The following is a 26,762-nucleotide window of genomic DNA, read 5'->3' as shown; positions in this document are numbered from 1 at the left end:
TCTTGAAACTTAAGTTGTCTAGATTCAACGACCTAAGCTGGGCCGTGTTATGGTTGTGGAAATAATACAAGAAGAATAAATGAGGCCTATAAAATCAAAGGCTTAGCTAAACGCCTTAATGTCGTAAAATGGATTAACAATGGCACTATCTTGTTTAGTTAGTTGAACACGCTTTCGTGTTTTCATGTTATAACAAATGCAGCTAAATCTCTAACAAATTCAGTTCAAATATTTTATTTTTACTCTGCACTAAGTACTAAAAAACGAAGTTTTATCGTTTAAAATTCAGATTATTAGTAATATTCTCAATCTTTATAAGTCTGCTTTAAAATAAAGAATATCGTAGCTATTCGAAAAAAGTTATTTCAGTTTCTCAAACCGGGAGTGTTGCTAACACTGGCCCTAGCAAGAGCAGTACTTCGATGGATCGTGAGGATCCGTAATGATGTGCTTAGCGCCGATTTTTGTAGTTTACCTAAATATTTGACAGACTTGGATTTAGCTAGATCGTTTGGAACCTCTGGGTCTGCGGAGGGACTTCGGTTCCCTCTGCATTTTGTACCGTATGTTCCATGGGGAGTGCTCTGAGGAATTGTTCGAGATGATACCGGCATCTCGTTTTTACCATCGCACCGCCCGCCACCGGAGTAGAGTTCATCCATACTACCTGGAGCCACTGCGGTCATCCACAGTGCGTTTCCAGAGGTCTTTTTTGCCACGTACCATCCGGCTATGGAATGAGCTCCCCTCCACGGTGTTTCCCGAGCGCTATGACATGTCCTTCTTCAAACGAGGCTTGTGGAGAGTATTAAGCGGTAGGCAGCGGCTTGGCTCTGCCCCTGGCATTGCTGAAGTCCATGGGCGACGGTAACCACTCACCATCAGGTGGGCCGTATGCTCGTCTGCCTACAAGGGCAATAAAAAAAAAAAAAAAAAGCTGCCTTTGATTTTATAGGTCTCAAATGTACTCGAATGCGTACTAAAAAAAAAAAACTAAAATCACCGAACGAACGGATATCGCTTCGAGTATATGGTTTCCCTACTAGATATTATTAACCTTACGTATAACGAACTTGTAATTAAACCAACTTTTTTTTATTTATTTTTATTGCTTAGATGGGTGGACGAGCTCACAGCCCACCTGGTGTTAAGTGGTTACTGGGGCCCATAGAAATCCACAACGAAAATGCGCCACCCACCTTGAGATACAAGTTCTAAGGTCTCCAGTATAGTTACAACGGCTGCCCCACCCTTCAAACCGAAACGCATTACTGCTTCACGGCAGAAATAGGCAGGGTGATGGTACCCACCCGCGCGGACTCACAAGAGGTCCTACCACCAGTAACTGCTGTTTAGTTAACAATCAATTTCACGGTTCGCATTATGAAATCTAAAATCAGCTAGGCGAAACGTGTCAGTTCGGCCTTCTCGTGACGGTCTGTCTCAAACCTTCGTAAAACTATTAAAGCACGTACGATATTTTTTTTTACCGCCATTACTTCGAATACTTTCACCGTGTGTCTTTGTGTTTATTTTGTTCACGTTTATGCAAAGAAGCATAATGTAATTTTTATGGTATCGACGTTCTGGACGGGCACACGTTACTTAACCGCGCAATTATGCAATAACGTATAATTAAACGGTACACGAGAAGTATCCAGTGTGCAACTTGTTCCAAGCATTTCGCAAGCACATGTGTAAAGAATCGTATCGGTAATAAATTCAGATTTATCTATTTCAAATATTTCAAAGAACACGAATTCACAGAGCAATTCAAATAATAATATGTAATCGAGGACTATTAAATCATTTGTAGTTGAACATTCTTAGTTTGATAGAAAGTATCAGGACGGTTTATTATTTTAGCTGTGATACAGTAAATGATTGAGATACCGAAATATATAATAATAATAATAATAATAAGGGCCTAATACAGAAAGCAGTTATGCTCGATACTGCACGCATTGTGAGGAGGTTTCTCACTCTGGAGTCCTAGCCACTGGTGGCTTGTGTCGTAGACACCGCCATCAGCGGCAATCTATTTTTATATAGTGTTTTAAAAAAATTGTATTTTTAATATATTTTTAAAAAAATATTGTGTAATTAATAAGATTTTAAATAAATATAAATAAATAATAATAATAATAAACATTTATTCCAAACATAAATTTACAAAAAAAAAAATCAAAAATAAAAGAAAAATAACGAGGCTTGGAAACGGTTACCGGCTCAGCAATGCCTAACAGTACCGAGACAATCGGTACTGCGGCGCTGATCTTATAGCAAGTAATATTATTTCTGCGCCTTGTTTACCCGTAAAACGCATTGATTCGAATATGGGAAACAATAATATTAATGTTTATTGTCATATCGTGCACACAACTAGACAAGGCCTTTCAATATCAAAGCGGTTGGAGTTGTGAAAGTCGCACACGATAGCAACGGACCGCAGCACCTTGGGTTGAAACACTTGAAAACTGTACCAGAGCGAATTTGTTACATAAGAAACTATATTCTGTTAGTCAATTAATATTAGAGATGATTTAACTCAAAACGTCTGAATGAAAATGAAACTAAAATTGATGGTCAACAAATATAGTTTTTTTTTGTGAAAACTTTTAATTATCTATAATATATTAATACGTGAAGCAAACACTTTGTATCCCTTTTCACAAAAATTGCGCGGACGGAGGAATATGAAATTTCTCACAGTTATAGAGAATATAGAAAAGGAGTGCAGAATGCTAATATTTTTTAAAATTATACATAAAAAAATCATTAAAACAATAAAAAAAACATCACACACCCTACCATATATTTAACACACACACACGTGCACACATACTCTTAGTTTATTTTCAAAGTTTTGTTATTGCTTAAAGTCTGTGGTCAAATTGAAAATAGATTAATATTGTTTGTCTTCAATATTATTTATCTATGCGTGTAGTTTTGGCGAAATCTGTGATTATAGAAATGTGATAATAGAACTATAATAATGTTCAAACTTATCATTTCAATTAATTATAGTCGAATTTCGACTACTGCGGGACCACTAGTATAATGTATTTAGTAATACTTAATATTATATTACAAATGACGTAAATATTCAGAGGACGGACGCAGACGGCCGCGGGCGCATTGTGCCAGGCCTGGATAAACTTTTTTGTCATTCTATTGCTCATTGTTAAAACACAAAAGGGCTTCTTTCCTGCTATTAAGATCGTACAACTCATATTACAACAATGCAAGGTGCATTATGTTAATTTTAACAATATTTTTTAAGCAGACGAAACCGAACAATTAATGATTTTTGACGAAGAAACTTGAAAAAATATCAGATTTAAGAAAATGTTATACAGACCACTAGAATGCAAGGACGCCACTAAAACTCTATGATTGGATTACGTAACCCCAAGAAGGCGAGACCCCCTTCGTATAGAACTTTAGGGTGTGTAGGTAAATGGTACGATTGAATCGGGCACTTCGAATTCTTCAAACGTTTTATTCCAACACTGGTCGGAACGTAGCCCGACTCTCGACATTTACAACGCATAAGACGCTATTGTTTATTGTTCTATCACTGATGAATATTTGAGTTCTAAATTACGTCACCCTCATCCGAATACCTCACTAGATATATCGTATGGTTTGTTTTAAATACACAACCGCAATAAACATGTTCTCGTCTCGTTGGCTGACGACCGTATACGGTATGTTGATAGTTTAAGTTTACGTTTCTATGGTTCTAGAATAATATACAAACCGAGTGCAGAATGTGGCTCAGCACGAGCGGCGAACAATTGTTCAGACACGCGTGTTTCCGCTTTCTCGTGGAAAAATGTAAGCCGCATTGTTGGGGAGCAAACGTTCGGTTTATGCGCGAAGTTTCGAGAAAACAAATATAAACCGTTTACCTGGAATCGATATAATAGTTCAGGAGCCTCACTTTGTGCATAAACCAACGGATTTTTAGAGCTCATGTTTCTGTTCAAAAATAAAATTCGAATTTCATGCAAAAAAAATTATTGCTTTGATGGGTGGACGAGTCACAGCCCACCTGGTGTTAAGTGGTTACTGGAGCCCATAGACATCTACAACATAAATGCGCCACCCACCAAGTTCTAAGCTCTCAGTATATGTAGTTACAACGGCTGCCCCACCCTTCAAACCGAAACGCATTAATGCTTCACGGCACAAATAGGCAGGGTGGTGGTTCCTACTCGTGCGGACTCACAAGAGGTCCTACCACCAGTAACAAACAAATAAATAAATTATTTATTTATTTTCAAATCTCGCTATTATTAGTGATGTGCGCTTAATAATTCAGTACGCCTCACTTCAAAGTTAGTCCATGATCGTACAACATATACCTACGCAAGGTTACGTCAAAGTGGCGCCGGGCGTTCCATCATTCAAAAGGATCCACTGTTCTTGGCTCTTGAATGTGACCGAGGCAATTACAACGCATTTATCCATACGAAATAATCAATCGACAAACAATATTTACAAACACAATAACATTATTTATGTTATGGTAATTATATTAAAACTGTTTCTGAAAACAAATCTGGATTTGTTGTTTTACTCAAAAGAACTCATGTCTCAAAGTGAATGATATTATCATTTAAATTTCAGTGTGGGTCCCATATTTGTTTCAATTGCTTTTTTTTTAAATTAGAATTCTACAATTAATATTTGTATTGTTAATTATTGTTAATAATTATTTGGATACTTTTGATATTTAAATAATTCAATGTTATCTTTATGACTTTTTTTTTTGCTTATTTAAGCAGACGAGCTCACGGCCCACCTGGTGTGAAGTGTTTACCGGAGCACATATATAATATCTACAACGTAAATGCCGCCACCCAGATATGAGTTCTAAGGTCTCCGTTCAGTATAACGGCTGCCTCACCCTTCAAACCGAAAAGCATTACTGCTTCACGGCATAAATAGGCAGGGTCGTGGTACCTACCCGTGCGGATTCACAAGACGTCCTACCACTTGTAATACATATGTAATCAGTTTAAACCGGTGCAAATCTCAGGAAATGACGCGCAAATCTTCATAGCGTTCATACTAACAATAGACTTTTGTTATAATTACTAATTCTATTAAACCATGCTTTTCTTTCAGGTTTTAAACAGTACAAAAAATTAAAATAAAATTTGAATTACCAAGTGCCGAATCAACATAGTCTTGTGGATATTCCGTGAGTTACAAAAAAAAATGCCGTAGACAGCAGATGTGCATAATTTCACAGTGGAGTGAACACGGGACCGGTCAGGGAAGCCGGGACATCGCTGCAGGTGTAATGGCAGCGGTCACGGGGGTCGATGTATACACTCGTGCACGCTATCCGCTTTTTACAACTTGTTTATTTTCTATAAATTTAAAGCGATTAAGCGTGTGTATGTATACAGTATACGTTCATAGATTCTGTGTTACATTGTCCAAATGGCCCACTCTCTGACGTTAGTGTTTGCCGAAAACTCGTTCGAGCGGCTATTTTTGGGTTTCAGCGGCGCCCATATTATGCATGATGACTGATCAACCAAAAACGTTTGGTATTTCAAGTGGTCAGAATAAAACAACTGGAGAGCAGCTAAAATTATATATACATACCACCAAATTTTATTTAACTCTGAGTATCTACATACTTCTAAGTCAAGCAGCTCTTAATATTGCAAGACCATCTACAATTATTTTTTTATTATTGCTTGGATTGGTGGACGAGCTCACAGCCCACCTGGTGTTAAGTGGTCACTGGAGGCCATAGACATCTACAACGTAAATGCGCCACCCACCTTGAGATATAAGTTTTGAGGTCTCAGTATAATTACAACGGCTACCCCACCCTTCAAACCGAAACGCATTGCTGCTTCACGGTAAAAATAGGCGGGGTAGCGGTACCTACCCGTGCGGACACACAAGATGTCCTACGACCAGTAAAAATAATTTTATTGTGAACCCATGACGATCACACAGTGCTTTTTACAGTTACCACCAGTAAAAAACTACTAAACAAATAACAAGTATCTATCAAGAAAATTACAAAATTTCAGGCCCTTTTTCGTAATTTATTGTATATCACAAGTAAAACAGCTACAATGTTACTTTAAATCAATATAAATATCGTACGTATTTAGAATCCAAAATATTATCCACGAGTGATAATAATAACAACATGTTCATTCGCGAAGGCTATATCTTCAAATCAATCACTCTCCATGTGACCGCCAGTAATAACAATTAAATCATCAACCGCGTTCTCATACAAAGTGGAAATAAATAATCGGGTAGAATCAGATATAATACAACAGATCGGCTAAAGAGTACGTTAACCCACCCGATTAACGTTTCACGCGATATATCCGTACACTGTATACTACTACAGTTCAGCGGTGCGTTGTAAAAATAAACACAACAAAACATCGGCACAGCTTTATACGAGAATTAAAACCGTTTCAGTTTATAAAACCTTCATCGGTTCATATTACGCCGATGCAAGAGCCAAGGTACGTGATTAGTAATCGGCATGAATCATTCCTCTAAATCAAGTTCGACTTCCTTCCAGTTTCACCCCAGAAATATGAGCAGCACTAAATAAACTCGGCTTAAATTAAGGGCCACTGTACGCAGTGAATGTTCGTTATGAGCACGCGACGCGTTCATTGCTGTCAATGACATATGTATTATTTAGATTTAATTCTTTCTTTTTGCGGTCAACCCTGTGTTCGTTATCGGAGACCGTAGAAATCACAACGTAAATTCTAGCATCCATCTTTGGACATGATGTCAAAGTCTCAGGTGTATGTCATTCTGGATGTACCGCCCTACAAATCGGAACTTGTGACTATTTAAAAATATCGAGTATTTTAGACTTGAATTAATTTCATAGTATTTACGACAAAATCTGAAATACGCCGTGAAGCAGTAATGCGTTTCGGTCTGAAGGGTGGCGAACCCGCTGTTACTATACTTGAGACCTTAGAACTTACATCTCGAGGTGGGTGGCGCATTCACGTTGTAGATGTCTATGGGCTCCAGTAACCACTTAACAGCAGGTGGGCTGTGAGCTCGTCCACCCATCTGAGCAATAAAAAAATTAAAAAAAATATATCTAAAAACAAAACTAGCGTTTTCCTTTCACAATTAAACCTTGAGATACTGCTCGCTATGAAACAGTTGTGCGAATGGACGTACAACATACATATAATTGAAGCGGTAACATCGGTCGACGGCAAATTCTCACGCGGAATGTGCGCGATCACACCGACTACCGAGCACCATGATTAATTCTCATAAGTACTTGTTACTGTACATGTGGCGATTGTTTATCACATTCAAACTACCAATAACGGACTTGACAGATTAACATATGTACCTCATGCTCGTCTAAAATTTTAATAGACACAATCCCATATAAAAAAAAATATCCATATTGCCAAAAGTTACATATGAATACAATGTACTGTTGTCACCACAATCAAGTGGCGTGAGCAACTATTAAATAAATTGTGAACGGACGGAGAACGTCATGATGTTTGATTGATTTTATTATCATGTTTTACTGTCTTCCGAGCAGAGTGCAGCTGTGAACGAAACCTTTCACTAAGACTCACTCGTATTAGTGATATACGTACATACATCACATACTTAACTCGCATTAAACATTAAGGAAGTGGGCATGTTAAAACGTTGGTTTCTTGTTTAGTGGGTGGACTTATATGGGTGGACGCGCTCACAGCCCACCTGGTGTTAAGTGGTTACTGGAGCCCATAGACATCTACGACGTAAATACGCCATCCACCTTGAGATATAAGTTCTAAGATCTCAAGTATAATTACAACGGCTGCCCCACCCTTCAAACCGGAACACATTACTTTTTTTTATGATTGAAAGATTACTGGTGGCCCGAAGGCCTTTCCAGTTTCACCAGGACAGGTGGGCGAGCAAAGGCTCAGCCAGGAGGGGTGGGATTTACTAACAGCTGCCCGAGCGCCTCCGAATGAGACCTAACAACTCAAGAGCAATTGCTTCGCGAATGAATCTACTACCGGATCGGAATCGTACGAATTAATGCTTCATGGCACAAATAGGCAGGGTGGTGGTACCTACCCGCGCGGGCTCACAAGAGGTCCTACCACCAGTAATTACGCAAACTAAAATTTGCGGGTTTGCTTTTTATTACACGATGTTATTCCTTCACCGTGAAATCGTTCAATCGTCAACATTCGTTGAGTACGTATTTCATCAGAAAAATTGGTGCCCGCCTGGCATTCGAACACCGGTGCATCGCTCAACACGAATGCACCAGACGTCTTATCCTTTAGGCCACGACGACTTTTTAGTTACAGCCTAATCCGCCAAACGTAACTGTAAATAATAAAATTACTTTATAAGAAAGCGTTACGATGTACAAAAGTAAAGTGTAGAGATGTGGAACGCACCGCATCACCTACTTGCTCGCAAGTGAGGCCCGAGGGACAGCTCGAATGTCTTTACCTCATTCGACACTTTCGCCGACAGGTGAACAAGCAACGACCACTCTCACGATATCTATTAATTCAACAATTATGCATTTATCAAAAGGAATAAATTAAAATTAATTGAATTCAATTTTCTTATTAGAGACACGTTTTTAAATCTTTGTCGGCGATTGACTTTTTTTAGAGAGTTGTAGGCCTAAAATTCTAATGACCTTGATTCAATACGAGTCTCGAACAAGTTCAACACATTTCATAAAATTTATGCGGTATAAAACATGTTGAGGCGTTGTTGGTTAATGAAATTTCACGCAAAAAGATTCTTTTCACATTTTATAGTTGATTCTAGAGGAACCTCCATGAGTATATTTTAATATATATGTACTAGTAAAGTTTGTTTCACTAAACATACTAGATATATTATTAGAACCATAATAAAATGCTTGTACTAGGCATGACGCTTCAAACTTTAAAGGCTTCTGTTATTTCTTCATTTTTGTTGATAGTATCTTTATGGTCGTCGCTGTTGCAAATACAAAGAATACGAATGAAGCGTCATAACTCGTTTGAAGTAATCAGTACGTGCTGCGAGTGTACAGTATTGGTTTGTCCTTGGTTTTATGGAATATACCGACCATCTGACAAAACATTTTATACTCACACATTTTATAATTACAATTAACAAGTCGTTGCGTTTTTTTTCCTACTGATTTAAATAAAATAACTGATAACGGGCAACATTTTGTTGAGATTATACGTAGGTTTCCATAATTTTATTAAAGACAACAAATAACACGTTCAAATTCAATACGTATTATTATTTCAAATGTTATTTAAAATACAATTGCAACTACATATTATAACCTAAATATTATATCCATATACCTTAGAACTATATCTCAAGGTGTGTGGCGCATTTACGTTGTAGATGTCTATGGGCTCCAGTAACCACTTAACACCAGGTGGGCTGTGAGCTCGTCCACACATCGTAGCAATAAAAAATAAAAATAAAAATCCATGTATACCAAATAATTTCAGAGGAGTACGTAACTATTATTTCGGATTAGCACTTAAACTTTTTCTAAATTAGTTTACCGGTATTTTACAGTTCTTTTGCAAATTTCCAAATTTCAAAACAGCACTTAGTATATAGGACTGGAACAGGAAATCGATCCAACAGTGCAGAGGCTAATGGCTGGGTAAACATGAATAACGAGTATGGGGTCGACCCTCACCATCGGTTTGATTGACGTTAGATAAGATAAATTTTTGACTTTTCGATAACGTACAAAAGTATTGTGATTTAGGATAAATTGATAAGCCAAATATCGTATGAATGTTTTCAGACCAGAGGATCTAAAATAATGAACTATTTATTAGATCACAGAATAGTTATTCCCTGACACTTCCAACCTAATATCTCAAGAGTGATGGCTTTCACGCTGATGTGTCTATTGTCTTTGATAAACACTTACATCATCAGATAGGCCATAAGCTCCTCTAGCATTTAAGCTACTTCATATACATTATTCATCCTTACTACAAAACAATTGATGTATTTTGGTAGTGAGAAAATCAAAACATGGATTACATGGCCTTTTCATTGACAAATGCTAACAATGATCATGTGCACATTACGTAAGTGATGATGATAAACTGATCGTTACCTGATGCAGAGCACATGCGATGAATTACGTAACAGATGTACCTACTCACCTGAAACAACAGCAAAAAACATTAGTTAGCATATTTATTGCATATTTTTTTTATTGGCAACGCGGAATCGAGGTAGCCGGTACGAAGTGATAATAACAATACACTAACCACTATGATAAACTATATTACTCATTGGGGTGAGGCATACTTTTATTTTCAGTTCGTTAAGACGTAAATTACGTTACACAATCTGAGTCGAGTGAATGACCTCGAACTTGAACAGTGAAGCAGTTACCGTATGTAAACAGAACTGAGTTCTGGCAAATGAAATTTCCTATTGATGAGAGGCACGCTTCCGTGTATGCGGCGGGCAACACGTGCCGGCCGGAGAAATCCAGCACACTAGTACACGCTCACTTGTATCTCCCCACACGAACATGTTACACACCCGATAACCACATTTTATATCCACTTTTCCAACGGCTCTGCCATTTCTGTTTATCGTTATGACCGTAACGTAAACTAGCTCAAGATTTTTTTAATATAGTCACGATATAAACTATTTTATTGCCTGTTGAATATTATAGTAATCTCGTGTGGTTTAGCTGTAACTATATTCTAGTAGCTCTGTTAACCGCAAACAGCCATTGCGATGCATCAAGAAATTGGATCTGTGATCATTAGAAAACAAGTAAAAAACTCTTGAATATAATATAATCCTCTGTTTCCTTTATAATGTGTTTAGATTTAATAATGTATTTTGATAAATTCCAAGCCTATCTTCTCAATACAAGAGTTATATCGAATGAAAGTGAAATTGCTTAGATAACTTTTACTGGTGGTAGGACCTCTTGAGAGTCCGCGCGGGTGGGTACCACCACCCTGCCTATTTCTGTCGTGAAGCAGTAATGCGTTTCGGTTTGAAGGGTGGGGCAGCCGTTGTAACTATACTTGAAACCTTAGAACTTATATCTCAAGGTGGGTGGCGCATTTACGTTGTGGATGTCTATGGGCTCCAGTAACCACTTAACAGAAGGTGGGCTGTGAGCTCGTCCACCCATCTAAGCAATAAAAATAAAATAAAATACAATAAAGATAAATAAAACTATATAAAGTTATCCGTTAATATTTTTACATAATTTGGATCTAAAAATAATTAATAAATAATAAACAGACAAATTAGATACAATCAGGTGGGCTCAAGTTAGCATTCCTTGTACATTTGAAACCAGCGGCTGATATACAAACTTTTATACGTTTAAATACGTTTATTTTTCAACATAGTTTTAAAAATCCAGGTAGAGAGCAAACAAATGTTTGTCCGATATGGGAGCCGAACCCACGACTCTCGACTCATTGGTCAGGGGCGTTAACCACTGTACCTACTACTAATTCAGTCGGAATATAAAACGCTAATAAACTAAATTGAAAAACTTTCACGCGACAAACCAAAAAGTCTCATTCTATATAAGAGCTCAAATCCGGTATGACGTAATTTTATTTTCGAAAGATTCATACTGGTTATTTCTATATGATGTTGAAAAATAATAACTAAATAATAAAAAATTGACACAGGGGAAATTCATACCTGTATATTTTTCTTTTTTTTTTGTCTGATTTAATAAATCTCTAAATCTTAGAGCTCTTTGTATGATATTTGTGCATGGAAGTAATGTGAATGAACCAGCGCGTACGTACGTACGGGTTTTGTGTAATTGCACCACAGGTAATTGCTCAAAGCATTTCATCAGAACTCGTGCGGTGCTTGTGTTATTTTTTTCAAAGCACCACACTCACGAGGCAGTTTATATTCATGCCTAATTGTTTGTCGTGTGAGAACGTTATGAGGCTGTACCATTAACAGATTAATTAATTACGTCGTAGACTTGACGATCTGGCTTGCGACCGAAAAGTTGCTGTGTTGTTTAGTCTGGTATTTGGCGAAGTGTAACATTTATTTAGTTTATAAAGAGAAAATTGAATAGGTACAGATTGTTTTAATTCCTACGTCGCCGCTACACTTTCGTTCTATCTTTATACGTAGACAAGCGATATCGACAAACATCTCGTTAAATTTGCATTTTACTCTCACTTATTTCGTAATAAGCATGCTTTGTTTCACCAAAAATAAAGATTGTGCAAAACTTCTTTATCAATACTATAGAATCGACCAATATTTATAAAACAAAGCGTTTTTCAGTTTAATCATTAAATCGTCGCTTCGTCGCATATATTTTAACATTTAATTTTTTTATTTTTATTGCTTTAATGGGTGGACGAGCTCACAGCCCACCTGGTGTTAAGTGGTTACTGGAGCCCATAGACATCCACAACGTAAATGCGCCACCCACCTTGAGATATAAGTTCTAAGGTCTCAAGTATAGTTACAACGACTGCCCCACCCTTCAAACCGAAACGCATTACTGTTTCACGGCAGAAATAGGCAGGGCGGTGGTACCTACCCGCGCGGACTCACAAGAGGTCCTACCACCAGTAATTACGCAAATTATAATTTTGCGGGTTTCATTTTTATTACACGATGTTATTTCTTTAATACTGTTATCCACTTTTCATTTCGAACGTTTCATACAAATATAAGAAGAGTAGCTACCGAATTAATTTGCGTAACAAATCCAAAAACCCCGATGCTACAACGACCACTACTGATACGGTAGAGCGTTCAGTGAATTCAAAAATAACACGACTCCAAAGACTTGATTTTAAAACAGCTCAGTAAAGCTGGAGATTCATTCGTTAATTTAAATTAAATCTTATTGATAACATTTTAAAATTGTATTTTGCCTGCTTCAGTCTCAGAATGTTTACCATTATTTGGCGCGGTCCTGCGATCTGGTCGAACCGGTTCTACGTTTTATACCAACAACTGGACCTGCCACCAGTCGCTAAATATGCTCGGCGCGCCTACATCTCAAAAAAACGTTGTAATGAAATACCTACACGCAAATACCTAAACGGCTTTACGAACACCAATCACAAAAACAACCCTATGAATATTAGTGATACCAACACAAGAACCTTGAACAACAATGTAATTTAGAAACAAAGCTCAGAGGTGCGGTTGATATTGATGGAAAAACCGATAGGTCACACCTCAAGGTGATTCAAACTAAACTTCCAATTACGTAATTAAGCATAGTGCAAAATGGGCTCGCCCCTGATATCCGAATTGAGTTTTATGCCAACTAATTATTACTGTGATTTAATACACCATTACTTTCCACTTGTTCATACTTTTTACTGGTGGTAGGACCTCTTGTGAGTCCGCGCGGGTGGGTACCACCACCCTGCCTATTTCTGCCGTGAAGCAGTAATGCGTTTCGGTTTGAAGGGTGGGGCAGCCGTCGTTACTATACTTGAGACCTTAGAACTTGTATCTCAAGGTGGATGGCGCATTTACGTTGTGGATGTCTATGGGCTCCAGTAACCACTTAACATCAGGTGGGCTGTGAGCTCGTCCACCCATCTAAGCAATAAAAATAAAAAAATCATAATATTTTGGGTGCCCATATTTGTATATGCATTCCAATGTATTTTGCATTGTTATGCATTGCACAAGTTATGCATTGGAATGGAATTGGCAAATTGCAAATTGAATTCTTTTGAGTATAAAGAATATCTTTAACCCGAAACTACCAGGATGATACTGAAAGTTTATAATAAAAATAATAAAAAGCAGCAACTATCTATTCATTTATTGGTTTTCGAAATAATTTCATTCGTACTAGTTGCATACGATCAAGCCAATAAGTATGAAGGAGCCCACTCTTCTTTAGCTTTTCCAAGTTTTTCTTTTATTTTCGAATAAATTTCGAAAATAAAAATCGCTAGTCGCGAGGTTTGACCTATCTAGCGGATAACAGAATAATTAATCTCTAGAAGATTTATAGAAATCGGTAGTTCATCTGACTCAGTGCGTCAACGCCTAGTTGTGATGCAAGGGGACCTTACTGCGAGGAAGCAGCTTTTGAACTTTTTTCAAAGCATCAAGTAAACAAATATCAGTATACCACACTAAAGTGATGGTTTTCTTATTTTCCAGCACAATCATGTCAAATTGACCCGTTCGTCCGAATAAAATGAGGCTATCATGTTCATCCCCACACTCCGTCCTCTTTTCGCTTTTGTTGGTAATTCTTTAGAAGAAAAAGCCCACTGCGACTTAAATAAATCCAGGTAGCATCATCCATTTTATTTTTATTTTATTTTTTATTGCTTAGATAGCTGAACGAGCTCACAACCCACTTGGTGTTAAGTGGCTTCCGGAGCCCACAGACATCTACAACGTAAATGCCGCCACTTACCCTGAGATATGTGTTCTAAGGTGTCAATTTTGATAGCACAACGGCTACTCCACCCTTCGTCTTCGATATTCGCAAATGCAAGGTGGCTCTCATTCCCATCACCAGTGAGACTGATGCGACCGTACTTCAATGTGTTAAACCAGTTATATGCAGTTGCACGAGACGGAGCCTCATCTTGATACCCCGAACGAAGTCGATTGGAATACTGGTTGCGGACTAAGGCCACAGCGATAAAAAATCATGCTGTGAAAAAATTCACGTGTTCAATTCATGATTTTTTTAATTGGCCGAATGAAATTTTTAGAACAGACGACAAGTAGACTCATTATAAATCTTTGAACTATAAAAGAATTCTATTTTCAAACGCAGCACTACTAGTTCTTTGCGCATTGGTAATAAACTGGCTAGTTCTAAGAATTTTCGTGTTAATGTATAAACAAAGATCAATTATGAACGAAACTAATTCACCTATCAGTATTTATTGTGTTGTTATATTTAATAGTGTTTAGGTACGACCGTCTTGTTTATTTGTACCGCAAAAAAGTCATACAATCCGATTTCGAAGGTGGGACACCGTTCTACAATTCAATTGGGAGGTCGACTTCATGTCTCAAGGTGGGTGGTAACATTCACGTTCTGATATCTATGGGCTCCAGTAACCACATAACACCCCCCTCGACCGGGAATCTGTAAACGGATTCCTCAGGGCTAAAAAAAGTGGGCCGTAAACTCGTTCATTCATTATAGCTCTTAAATACGTGATGTTTACGTTTCTTTCCTAGTCAGAATAGATTTATTTAGTTTTAGATTATTCAATATTGTAGTGCTTTAGTTGTGTTGTCTTTATCGATAAATAAATTGTATCAATATTGATGATAGTAAGTGGTTCTTTTTCTATAGAAAAAAGTGAATTTATTACATCTATCTATATATAAATAATACTACCGTCTTTCTCATGAAATGATTCAGGACATATCACAGATATAACACGGCGATTATATGATAAAGCTTCATCAAAAAGTATACATCGCGGCAATCTAAAGGACAAACAAACGAGATAAGAATTAAAAGAGTACATTTCGCAAATATTCTAGACACTTTCAGATTATGCTCCAGTAACGTTGTGTACCAATAGAATCCATTCAAGCGTAAAGCCAACTGAGGACATCATGACATACAACTATTACATCATTTGATTTGAATTTGGATGTTGTCTTTAGATTTGTCGCGATCACAAATGCATTTAAATTATAGGTAAAATTCGGCAATTCTGGCCAGCAGACCTGTGATGCGATGAACCTGCGATAATTAACGATTCGGTCTTCGAACAGAATATGAACTTCCAACAGAACTGGTACAAAACAAGACCTGCTCGAGAGAGTACTAGTTCTTTGGTTTTTTTACCAAGCATTCGTTATAGAAAACATCCTCGCTTTATTTTCTTACTTAAGTCTTGAGAACTGATGTTAGTGCGTGTTGAGACCTCGCATCGGCGGCGGAGTAATAACGCATTCCAACTATGCACACCCGTTATTCTCGAATGCAATCGACAGGTATCGAAATAAAAATCAAATCGCTCTTTTATTCAAGTAGACCTTCACAAGCGGTTCTAATTCGAACTTAACCATCAATACAGAATGCAGTTTCACTACTGAGAAGAATCGAGAAGAAACGCAGCGCTTGCTATTTCCAAATATATGTGTACCCACAAAATTTACGAAATATTATTAAATCAGTACATTTATAAGAATGAATTGAACTAAAAGAAACAGGTCTGCACTGGGCGCTGGCTTTTTGATGAACTTTTTAAGCTATTGCATAGCTTTTATCGCGGGCTTAAAGCGCGGCGACTGAATCAAGAAATTCCGTAACGAAAATAACCTGACACCCCCACTACGCCTACTATGTAGCTCGCGTTCAACACATTCACACGTTGCGCTTGTGTAGTGTTTGTGAATAAGCGCGCGGCGTGACGTCGTACTGCCGCATGCACATTGAAAAGTCTGCCCATCTCTCCCTCGCGCGGTCTATGTTATGAGTGTGAAGAGGACAGTTAATGTTTTGCTTTTGTTAATGTTTATAAATATAGCGTTGTCTTATTTTATTGTTGTTTTAATATTAAATTATTATTGTCGATTTATAATTGCATAAGTTGATAAAAAATGCTATGCAATAGCTTTACCGCGGCAGTCTCCGGGTGCCACACGTTTTTTTTTTTTTAGATTTCCAATATCAATTTGTATCGCGTATTAAATTTTTTTCATTCCACACATATACGAAAAATGCTAGCCAATCGTAATACCGTATATTTATTATTAGTGTACTTCATATTTATTAACCGTTCGTGTTTATTTTTATTGAACGCGTTAAATTGTAGTGAGTACTTTTTAAATCAGATATTATGTTTAACCATTGTGACCGCTATTTAAGCTGTGTTGCTAAACGATTCGATCTAGTTCAGGGCTAGCACTGTGATCGAGTTGTGTAACACCTGCTCTTCTAATTATGAACTATTTATTGTATTTATAAGTATACTATTATAAAAACGTAACAGTGTATTTTTACATTGAAAACATTTAATACAAGATTATTATACCTACGTGGGGAAAATTATTAATTTTTTTCTTTATTTTTCTGTTTGTTGCGTTTAGTTTCACTGATTTTAGTGAAACTACATATATGCTTACTAGAGTGTGTGTGGCCTATTAGAGTAAACCAGGGTAAGACGATTAGTAATACTTGTTGGGTTTGCGGTGGCGACTTATAATTCCAGGCTTGTTTTATTATAATTGCCTTCCTCTCATCACCACCTTGGTATTATCCGATGACATTTCTTATTCCAGGCGAATGGAATTGTGGGGCACGCCACGTATTTCGAATCATAAAATCTGTTCATATTCTTTCCTTATCTGTTGTATAATAAAAAATAAAAACACTGCAATAATTATTATTTTTATTACATTTGTGCGACGGGTCAATGTACTTTGATATAACGACCATTACAGAAATCACAAAATGAGATAAAACAGACGTATAATATATGTACACAAGTAATGACGGCGTGTGCTACTAACTAAAAAGAGAAATTGTTTCTACGAAATTTCTCTTAGAAACACATTATCCGCAATGTGCTGGGCGTGGAAATCGTGACCTTGTCAATGTATATATTTTAAAAAGCACATTTTTAATAGACACTAAGGAATTTTATGTGTTTGACCTACCAATAAACATATTCATTCTAATCTACATAATCACATAGGTATTCAGTGAAATGCGGGAAAACCGTGCAAGCAAGATCGAACTAAGAAAATCTCTTTCTAGAAGACAGTTTCTTCTAGAGAGATTTTGTTTAGTAAGTTTGTTATATGCATTAAGTGGATTTTGAATATACGAAAATGAATCGTAACGTTGCAAGCGGTCATCACACGGCTATGAGTACGAAGAAGTCCAACAAGAACTGGATTTTAACATCCATCTTACAAATATCATTCACTAATGTCATCGGACAATAATGAAAGTATGCAATTTTAAAGTAATTTCTGCCTTCAGATAGTGGGTCAAAAGTGATTGAACTGATGTTCTGGCCTATAGACTGACGCCAGAATAATAAGTTCTAAACCCATTGTGAACCCATGAAATAATTGAGAGCACTACTGAGACTTATAAAAACAGCTTATTTATTGGACTCAACTAATAGATTGCCGACAAACGAGTGCGGTCCTAGCGGAAATAAAACCAGAGTTAGCCGGTGAGATATCTCGTCTTATTCGACGACAACTGAGAATTATTTGCTGCAATCATTGGCAAACAATAATTATATGTTCAGATTGGGTGTATTTCTGACTGTCCTCTGTTCGGAGCTGGCATAAAAGCAGACGAGTGCTACACATGCTACTCGACAGCACAGGCGAGACCATCTACTGGGTTCCACATCTCAGGCTACGAAAGTCGCTTCGTAGACTAGAAGCTGAAATGGCGTTTTTTTCCCCCCACCTATTCTAGTAACCTCGAGGGGTTATTCTAGATTCGTCGAGCTAGTAAGTGAGCTCACGGGGCTCAAACCTGACGACGTTGCTAACACGAACTCTAGCAACAACCGTGCTTCGCAGAATCTACCACCGGATCGGAAACGCGACCCACTGAGAAGATCCAGCGAGAAACTCAGTGGGTTGTGTCTGTGGGTTAATTTACTCGTAGAGCCCTTCGTCGAAAGCGACGGATTCGACGACAAACGATGACCGGTGCTTGAGGTACCTAAAAGCACAGTTAGTGGATCGGGAGGATCCAAAATAACGTGATATGGCGCATCTAGGATCTTCCACTGACACTCAAATAAGCGCTGCTTGGGCCCGAAGATTTGGAAAGAGTGTGTTATATGTATTGTACATCACCTCAAATACAGAATCTAATTCCTTAACAATAACCAGCATAAATATTTGTATGATAAATATAAAAATGTCTTTTCCAGGGTTATCAATGTATATTAAATATATGTATGTGTATAACAAAAATATTACATTTATTTCCGTTATCTGGTACCTGTAACACGAGTTCTTTACGAACTCACCACAGGACCAGTTAAGGTGGTCTGATTGTTAGTAAATATTTATTTATTATTTATTATTACTTATCAAACCAGCATTCTTATCAGTCTTGTTGAATAGGCTTGAATGAAAAAAGCTACTGCTTGGTAAATTCCTTAACAACTGGATTTTATGAATAGTACTTGTTAAAATCTGGCAAACTTAAACTAAATGACTTTGCTTGAAGGTATGCTTACTATTATCATTGATATTACTATTGAGTTGGTCTTCTTACTAGTACAACCTGTATACAAAAATATCCAATTAAAAAATGTAAATTTTATTGAATGTTTCCTTTACATCGGTACATACATTCATTCAATATATACATCAAAGTAGTATACAGCATGAAATGTGAGTATTTAGTATTTTTATGAATTTGTTATCTTTTAATTTTAGTTGTCAGTTAGTCGGATAATAGTAAAGCATAATAACTTGAGGATGAAGCCTAAAACTGATTAATCTTTTAATTAAATCTAATTGCAATATAAATTATAGAGGATTTGTTGAATGTACCTAGATAGAAAAATAGTAAATAATGAGTCATACCGTAAGTATTTATACACTGTAATGCAACTTATCAACAGATAATATGTTACTCAGCTGATAACTAGTTTCATGTTAAATGAATACTATAATCATCGCATATAAAGTCAAGATAAGAAATGAAAACATTGTTTTGCTTATTTAAATTTGAACTTAATTTTTTTTTGTACCTAAGATACCTTATGTACAGATTTAGAATATTCTAATTCAAGTTTATATTTATTGCCCAGCATGTTAACTTACGTCGTGATGTTTTCTATACCAGTTTTGTATTTTGTTTTATTAGGTTCACAAATTAAATAGGTTTTTTTTCTTAGTATGGGGTTTGATTTGTCACTTGTGGTAATTTTATGAGCGATGGCCCTAATTCTACTTTAAAAAGTTTTACAATATTGCAAATCGGGTTTAACTAGTGTTTGAAATTAGAAATATTTCGGTGATTTTCTTCGGTCAATTTAATTAATTTTCTATAATTTAAACGTTCTGATATTTTATGTGTTTCTAAAAACTAACATTATTTTAATTGACATGAAACTTTGTTCGCAACTTACCCAAAGCTCAACACCCCAACTCATCTTAGTGGCAGCAAAATTACTTCACATACACCAAAAAACACATTGAAGCTTCACTGACACACAATAGTGGTAAACACAAAAAATTACAGAACAAATTCCACAAATAATATTTTTTTAATCACTACCACCATTTCGAAACACATTCCACAAGAATAAACATGGCTGACTGACGTGACATTTCATTCGTTCGAAAGACTGGCAGTTTGCAGGACTTACACCATAAGCACCTAAAGTTGACAGCAAGACTAGAACGGAGGCGAAAAGATTGAATCAATTTATTGTCATGCCATGACTTGAGTTGAGACGGATCTATAAATTATAGAGGGCAGCACTAAAACCAATAGCAGTGACGCACTGCGACACAATGGCGAACCTAAAGTAGTAGTCCGCATCTGTTTTATAAACTTTATATCAATATAATCGTAAACTTAGCTAGTATTTAGCGTATTTCCTATGATCGTAAACAAATTTTCAGTTCACGGTTTGGTCAATAAAAGATGAAAATTTACTAACCTAATTTTATATTTTCATAAACATAAATCATCACCTTTTTGTACAAGTACTTTCTCCCTACGTATTCGCTGGTACCCTAAGGGGCTATTCCAGCTTCTCGTGGATAGGTAGGTGAGCTCACGGGCTCAACCTGAGAAAATTTGCTAACACCAGCCCTATCAAGTGGAGTGCCTCCCAGAATCTATTACCAGATCGAAATCGCGACCCACTGGGAAGATCCGACGAGAAACTCAGTGGGCTGTCTGTGGGTTAGTTCACTTGTCAAACTCTTCTCTCTCTCTTGAGTTCGACGTTACCTGTGTACTTAGTGCGAGTTTTTTAAAGATCTCCATAGCGTAAAAGATAATTTAAATTTGCATGCAGTTGGACCAACGAACGTAGGCAAACGTTCCACCTCCATTTAATATGAGTTAACTTTTACGCTATTAATAACGTTAAAAAACTCACACCAAGCAAACTGATCGCCTGGATCGGTTTTGAATGAACACGTAAAGCCTTTTTTGGTTTTATTAAAGGATTTAAGCGATTTATTGCTATGCAAATATGTAATACAAATAGGCTTTTATTTGGAACACAATAACTAATGAATAGTCTTGCCCTACAATCTAATATAGGATATTTTGGTGAAAATTTCAATTTAAACTTATTTAATTCATATTTTGAACTTATATTCTAAAAATGAATTTTAATAATGTAAAATATCATTTAAGTTATTGAAAGCAACAATTAAATATCCTGTTTAAAAATGGCAGACACTACTTTATATTGTTTTGTTAATTGCACAACAATAAAAAGTTAACAATAAAAAGTTCGTTGATATGATAGCAGGTTTGATTTCATCAATAAATGACGATAGCGATGATTTTAACCAATCTATAATTGTTTTCCAATTCGAAGAAAAATAGGAATACAGGAAACATAATAATCTAGGGTATAGAGCCAATTTATAGATTCCGGTACATGTCATACCGGATGATAATTTCCTGTAATGAAAATTGACTCGGTAGACTTCTATACAGTTTTATGACACAAAAATCTTGATATGTCTTTCGTTATCCTCGTTACTACGTGGCTGTAATAAAGATCCATCAGACCCACGTCGAATTAAAGCAGTACGTCGCACTTCCTGAAATATTACCAATATTCAATCATAACAATTAAAAATTTTACACAGAACTATATAAAAACATGATTTGATTTATTATGGAGAGCCTTCTGCCTTTAAATAGTTTGTAGTCGTCGTGGCCTAAAGGATAAGATGTCCAGTGCATTCGTATTGAGCGATGCACCGGTATTCGAATCTCAGGCGGGTACCAATTTTTCTAATGAAATACGTACTCAAGTAATGTTCACGATTAACTTCCATGGTGAAGGAATAGCATCGTGTAATAAAAATCAAACCCGGAAAATTATAATTTGCCTAATTGCTGATGATAGGACCTGTTGTGAGTCCGTGAGGGCAGGTACCAACCCCCTGCCTTTTACTGCCGTAAGGCGGTAGTTTCAGTTTGAAGAGAGGGGCAGCTGTTTTTCTGTAAAAACTGAGACCTGAGAACATATGTCTCAAGATGGGTAGCGGCATTTATGTTGTAGATGTCTATGGACTCCGGCAGTTGCTATTTGGCATCACAACACCAGGCAGGCCGTGAATCCTCCACCTATCTAAGCAATAAATAAAAAAATGTTGATGTTAGTTAAAAGGAGACCGTACAGTCTTTGTATGATTATCTTAATGAACGTCGATTATTAAATTGTTCATTAATTTATTAAATTACCTTCACTGGTTCTAAAATAATATGATGACTTGAACGTCGTGATGTTGGTGGCCCTGTTATGGACGAAGCACGAGAAGATGGCAACGGACTCTGAAAGTAATGATGTGGAAACCTTATGTGCCATTTAAATTTAATGTTAAAAATAACAAGCTAAGAAAATTAACGACTTGAAATTACCTTGAACGCAGGAACAAAGCCAAAGTCTGTAGGCAAGGGCTGTGTTTGAATATTGTAAACTCCTTCTTCTGAAGCTACTGATACTATAGAAGGTCGAGCTGATAATTGTTGAGCTAGCAAAATGGGATCCGCATCTGTAAAAATTTAATTGACATGGCTAACCATACATTTATCTAGTATGTTTAACTGGTCAGACTTTAGTCCTCACCAATATTCATTCCTTTTGCAACTCTCCGAGCTTGTAAGACCCTGCCAGCGCTTCTTCTGAATTTTATACCCTTTTCGGCCTCTTTTCGTAGTCTCTGAGCTGCTGCTGCTGATTCAGCTATAGCCATTGATAGAGGTACCATACCCGATCTTTTTAAATTAACGTCCGTAATATAACTTAGACAAATAGCGTTCGAGAGAGTGTTGTCACTCGGCTGTAAATCAGAGATAAAACACAAATAGTAAAGGTGATTGTATACAATTCAGGAAAACGAATTAATATATTGTGTCAAAATTTATAGCACTGTCTAATTTTCATGCTATATTTTCCGATTATGATTGTAATGATTTTGTTTCAAGGTTGGATTTCAGTGGATAATAGTTTTCTGGCAGTATAAAAACTGAAGAGGTTTTAAAAATTTTTTTATATATTTACCGTCCCAATATTGTTCACGCTAATATCCAAAGACCTTAAAGGCGTTTTTACCAAACCTATTGCTCGGGCCAGTAAGTCTCCGCATGTTGGTGGATTTTCTGCACTTGTTGCAGACCAAACTCCAATTGGTGCCTTCTTTAAAGGCCCAGGCTTGATGCCACAACCAGATATATTCAATCTAAAATATTAAGAATGTTTTTAAAAACACAGAACATTTTGATAAAAATTACTTTAAAAAAATTATCAGAATAATTGTGAAATGATACTCCGTTAGACTACATCCTCTCGCTATCGACACAGCGATATGTGCTATCCCTTCAGATCCTAAATTAGTATTTAAGCTTAGATCTAAGCTTCGAATTCCGCAACCAGAATTATTGAGTGCATGGGCTATACTTTCAGCACCAAATGGACCTTAAAGAAGACGTAAATAGATTATAACAACAACGTTAATTTTACCTTTAATTTTTAAGTTAGATCTACTGAAACCGATACAAATATTACCAAATATGTTATCAGCTATCTTCAAATTTCTGAGATTGTCACTTCTTGTAATGAATTTTGCGATTGAAGCTGCACCGTCGTCGCCAATTTTACAGTGACCAAAATCTAATGTTTCCAAATGCTCTTTTTCGGAGAGACCTCGCAAGATATATTTGACTTTTTGACAATTCATATCAGTCCTTGTAATTCTAGAAAATAAAATGTTAGACTTTGTTTATTTTCCCAAAAAAAGTTTGTTCTTTAAATGGGAAAATGGCTTCAATGTATTATTTCAACCATTTAAAGTAATTGTTAGTAACTTGTTTGTACACGACAAATGCACCTGGAAGTCTTTATACGGTTTAGTTAAAGTTTTTGGCCGTTCGAGCTCGACGATTTTATCATTTTATCATCAACACGCATGGAAATAATTGAATGAAAATAATGCTAAATAAGCTATGGAATAAGTATTTTCATTACTTTAGAGAAAACAGCGTTATGCCTTCATTAGTGGTTTATGATATATATAAATAACTTCATACAGATATAGGTAAATACTTAAGCTAAACAAAATTACCTGAGAATTCTCAACAGTGCACATTTTTCCAAACCACGAGAAAGATTCTTTGCATCATTATTAGTAAATTGAAATTGATCACATCGATAATCAGTTCCAGTTGCCTTTAATTGATATGTAATATGCAATTCTACTAAATTTATCAAACTTCCTAAAGCTGCGTGTAATGAAATATGATCTGTGAATGAAAATCAAAGTCTTGGTATAAGCAGACAGGCGAGCGGAGTAGAGTGGGGTGGTAGCACACCTTACGATCAATAAAATTTATTGGCGTTAAAATTATTCAAAGTTATACAAATATACCTCTACAGATTTTATTTTTTTGTAGAACTTTAGTCTCAGTTTTTCTTTGACTTGTAACTAAATCTGCCATCTCCGGTGACGTGATTCTTTGAATTGGAATATCCGAAGGAATTAGACTTCTAATAGAAAGTGTTTGTATATAAGGTCCACAAAGTTTCACTAGTGTAGTTATCTGCAAATTTATTTATTATATTTCATTACATTTAATTTATATATTTCATAAAATTCGGTCTGTAATCGGCCGGCTTCGTTCCGACCCAGTGGGATACCCCGAGGCATCAGTGGCGTCTCCTGGGTGATCTTTTTCTACTTTTTCAAGAAGAAGAAGAACAAAACAAAAGAAAATATGTAATACGTATAATAAATCTAAAACTTAAGGTGATTGTAGTCAAATATTGACTACTGTGCAAAACGAAGTTTTCAAAAACAGTGTGGCGTTTATGAACGCACATTTTTATGATGCGTAAGCCGGAACGCACGAGATGTGGGAAAAAGAATATAGTCTGTGACACGGGACCTTTTTACCGCCAAATATTTAAAACATAAAAAATAATTTATAATGTGTTAAATAACTAATATAATATAATTAGCTAGAATTGTTTATGCCGCTACATCAATAAAATTTATATTGTTTCAACTGTGGTGTTAATTACAATTAAAACACGACTTTACGGCGAAATAAAGATGGGACTCTATATGAACTCCCTCAACAGTTAACCTTTTCTGGATCATAATGACGAGGATTCAAATTTTCTAATATATCCGAATAATATTTTTCCATGAATATATTTATCCATTTCTTATCTTTGGATACGAGGGGCGCCTCAATCCATTTGGAATAATAACATTTTCTCCAAAACATATTGCTTTTTATATTATCAGCTAAAATTTGCAGCGGTACATTGGTATCTAAAACCTGTAAAAACAATTCTCGGTCTTTCGCTATGAGCTCCTCAAGTTTCGGATAGCCTGTGAAAAATAAATATCACAATATATAACATATTGCAGGTGCTCGGTTTTTTTTGAATTTTCAAAAATCATAAATCTCATTTTGCTTATTGTTATACTCACCAATCCAACTCTCTGCTAACTTAGTAATGCAAATAGAAACTAAGGATTTTGGATGTTGAGCATCCCAATCAAAATTTTCTGATTTTAATTTTCTTGCTGGCTCTAAATTTTCACTTTGCATATAAGTAAAATAGGTGCTTCTACTGATACTTTCTGGTAAATTCAACATTGTATTGCAATTTTTTAATTTTTTTAGTGGAGTTCCGAGGCAACCATTTGTTTCTCAGAATGTTAAATCAATTCTCACATTGCCAACATAACATACTGATCTGTATATTGATTTTAGTGTTTATTAACTGTTATTAAAATTAAATTGAGTAAAAAAATAAATAAAATAACTTTTAGTTACTTAGTAACGGAAATAGTAATATATTTTGTTGGAATATCACTCAGTTTTAGTTTATAACCCGGTCCAACACCTTGGATCCTAGGTTACCTTGAATATTAGACAGGCTATCAAAACGAATAGTGGTAGAGGACTTCCTGTACCGCTTCAAACAGCCTGATGACATTAGGAAATTAATAAAACACTTTGTTTTAGCACAACTTTGTTTAGGCTTACGATTCGCACTCCACCGAAACCTACTTAGTCTGCGATCAGACTTTCTTTCGTCCATGGCAGTATTTGCCCTATGTGAATGTGGTTCGTTCATGCGGCCCTTACTCACATAGACGCTCTCAAAGCTCTACAGTACCGCTCCTGTAGGTAAGTCATTGAAGTATCCTGGTATGTGAAATATATTTACGACACTTTAGGCCTCGACCATAACTGTAAGTTAATGTGGCCGCTGCTAACTAAGCTGCTATGTCAGCGTGACCGGGGGATTAGGTGAGATCACTGGGCTCCAACCTGAGGATGTTGCTAACACTAGCCCTAGCAAGAGCAGAGCTTCGTAGCATCTATTTTTAACACTAGCTGTTTCCTGCCGCCAAAAAACAGATCAATGAACTTGTTGAACTCATCGAAGGATTCTACGGGGTACTTACTACTTAACCCATAGCATCACCCCTCACCAAATTTTCTCCGCGAGTCATTGCTCCGATTCGGC

At 36.3% G+C, this 26,762-nt stretch overlaps 2 protein-coding genes across 5 annotated transcripts in view; both read right to left on the bottom strand.

Annotated features, from left to right (window-relative positions):
* Window positions 1-20,415, bottom strand: part of Cip4 (formin-binding protein 1-like Cip4) — a 52,185-nt gene extending 31,770 nt beyond the window's left edge. For all 4 annotated transcript variants that reach the window (XM_028179987.2, XM_028179988.2, XM_028179989.2 and 1 more), the window contains exon 1: window positions 20,148-20,415. In XM_028179987.2, coding sequence (XP_028035788.1) covers window positions 20,148-20,171 — 24 coding nt within the window. In that variant the 5' untranslated portion in view covers window positions 20,172-20,415. The remainder of the gene's footprint in view (window positions 1-20,147) is intronic.
* Window positions 20,416-21,180: 765 nt separating this feature from the next.
* On the bottom strand, window positions 21,181-26,377 carry LOC114247176 (uncharacterized). The gene is made up of 11 exons (XM_028180054.2): window positions 25,714-26,377; window positions 25,361-25,611; window positions 24,643-24,814; window positions 24,340-24,517; window positions 23,784-23,971; window positions 23,546-23,693; window positions 23,280-23,457; window positions 22,845-23,058; window positions 22,637-22,770; window positions 22,460-22,549; window positions 21,181-21,810 (listed from the first exon to the last, which is right to left on the bottom strand). The coding sequence occupies exons 1-11, from the start codon at window positions 25,880-25,882 to the stop codon at window positions 21,706-21,708; spliced, it is 1,827 nt and encodes a 608-aa protein (XP_028035855.2). The 5' UTR covers window positions 25,883-26,377; the 3' UTR covers window positions 21,181-21,705.
* Between the last annotated feature and the right edge of the window lie 385 nt (window positions 26,378-26,762).

This window comes from Bombyx mandarina, chromosome 15, assembly GCF_030267445.1.
Source record: "Bombyx mandarina strain Sakado chromosome 15, ASM3026744v2".
Taxonomy (NCBI): domain Eukaryota; kingdom Metazoa; phylum Arthropoda; class Insecta; order Lepidoptera; family Bombycidae; genus Bombyx; species Bombyx mandarina.
This window is presented reverse-complemented; position numbering and strand designations above follow the sequence as displayed.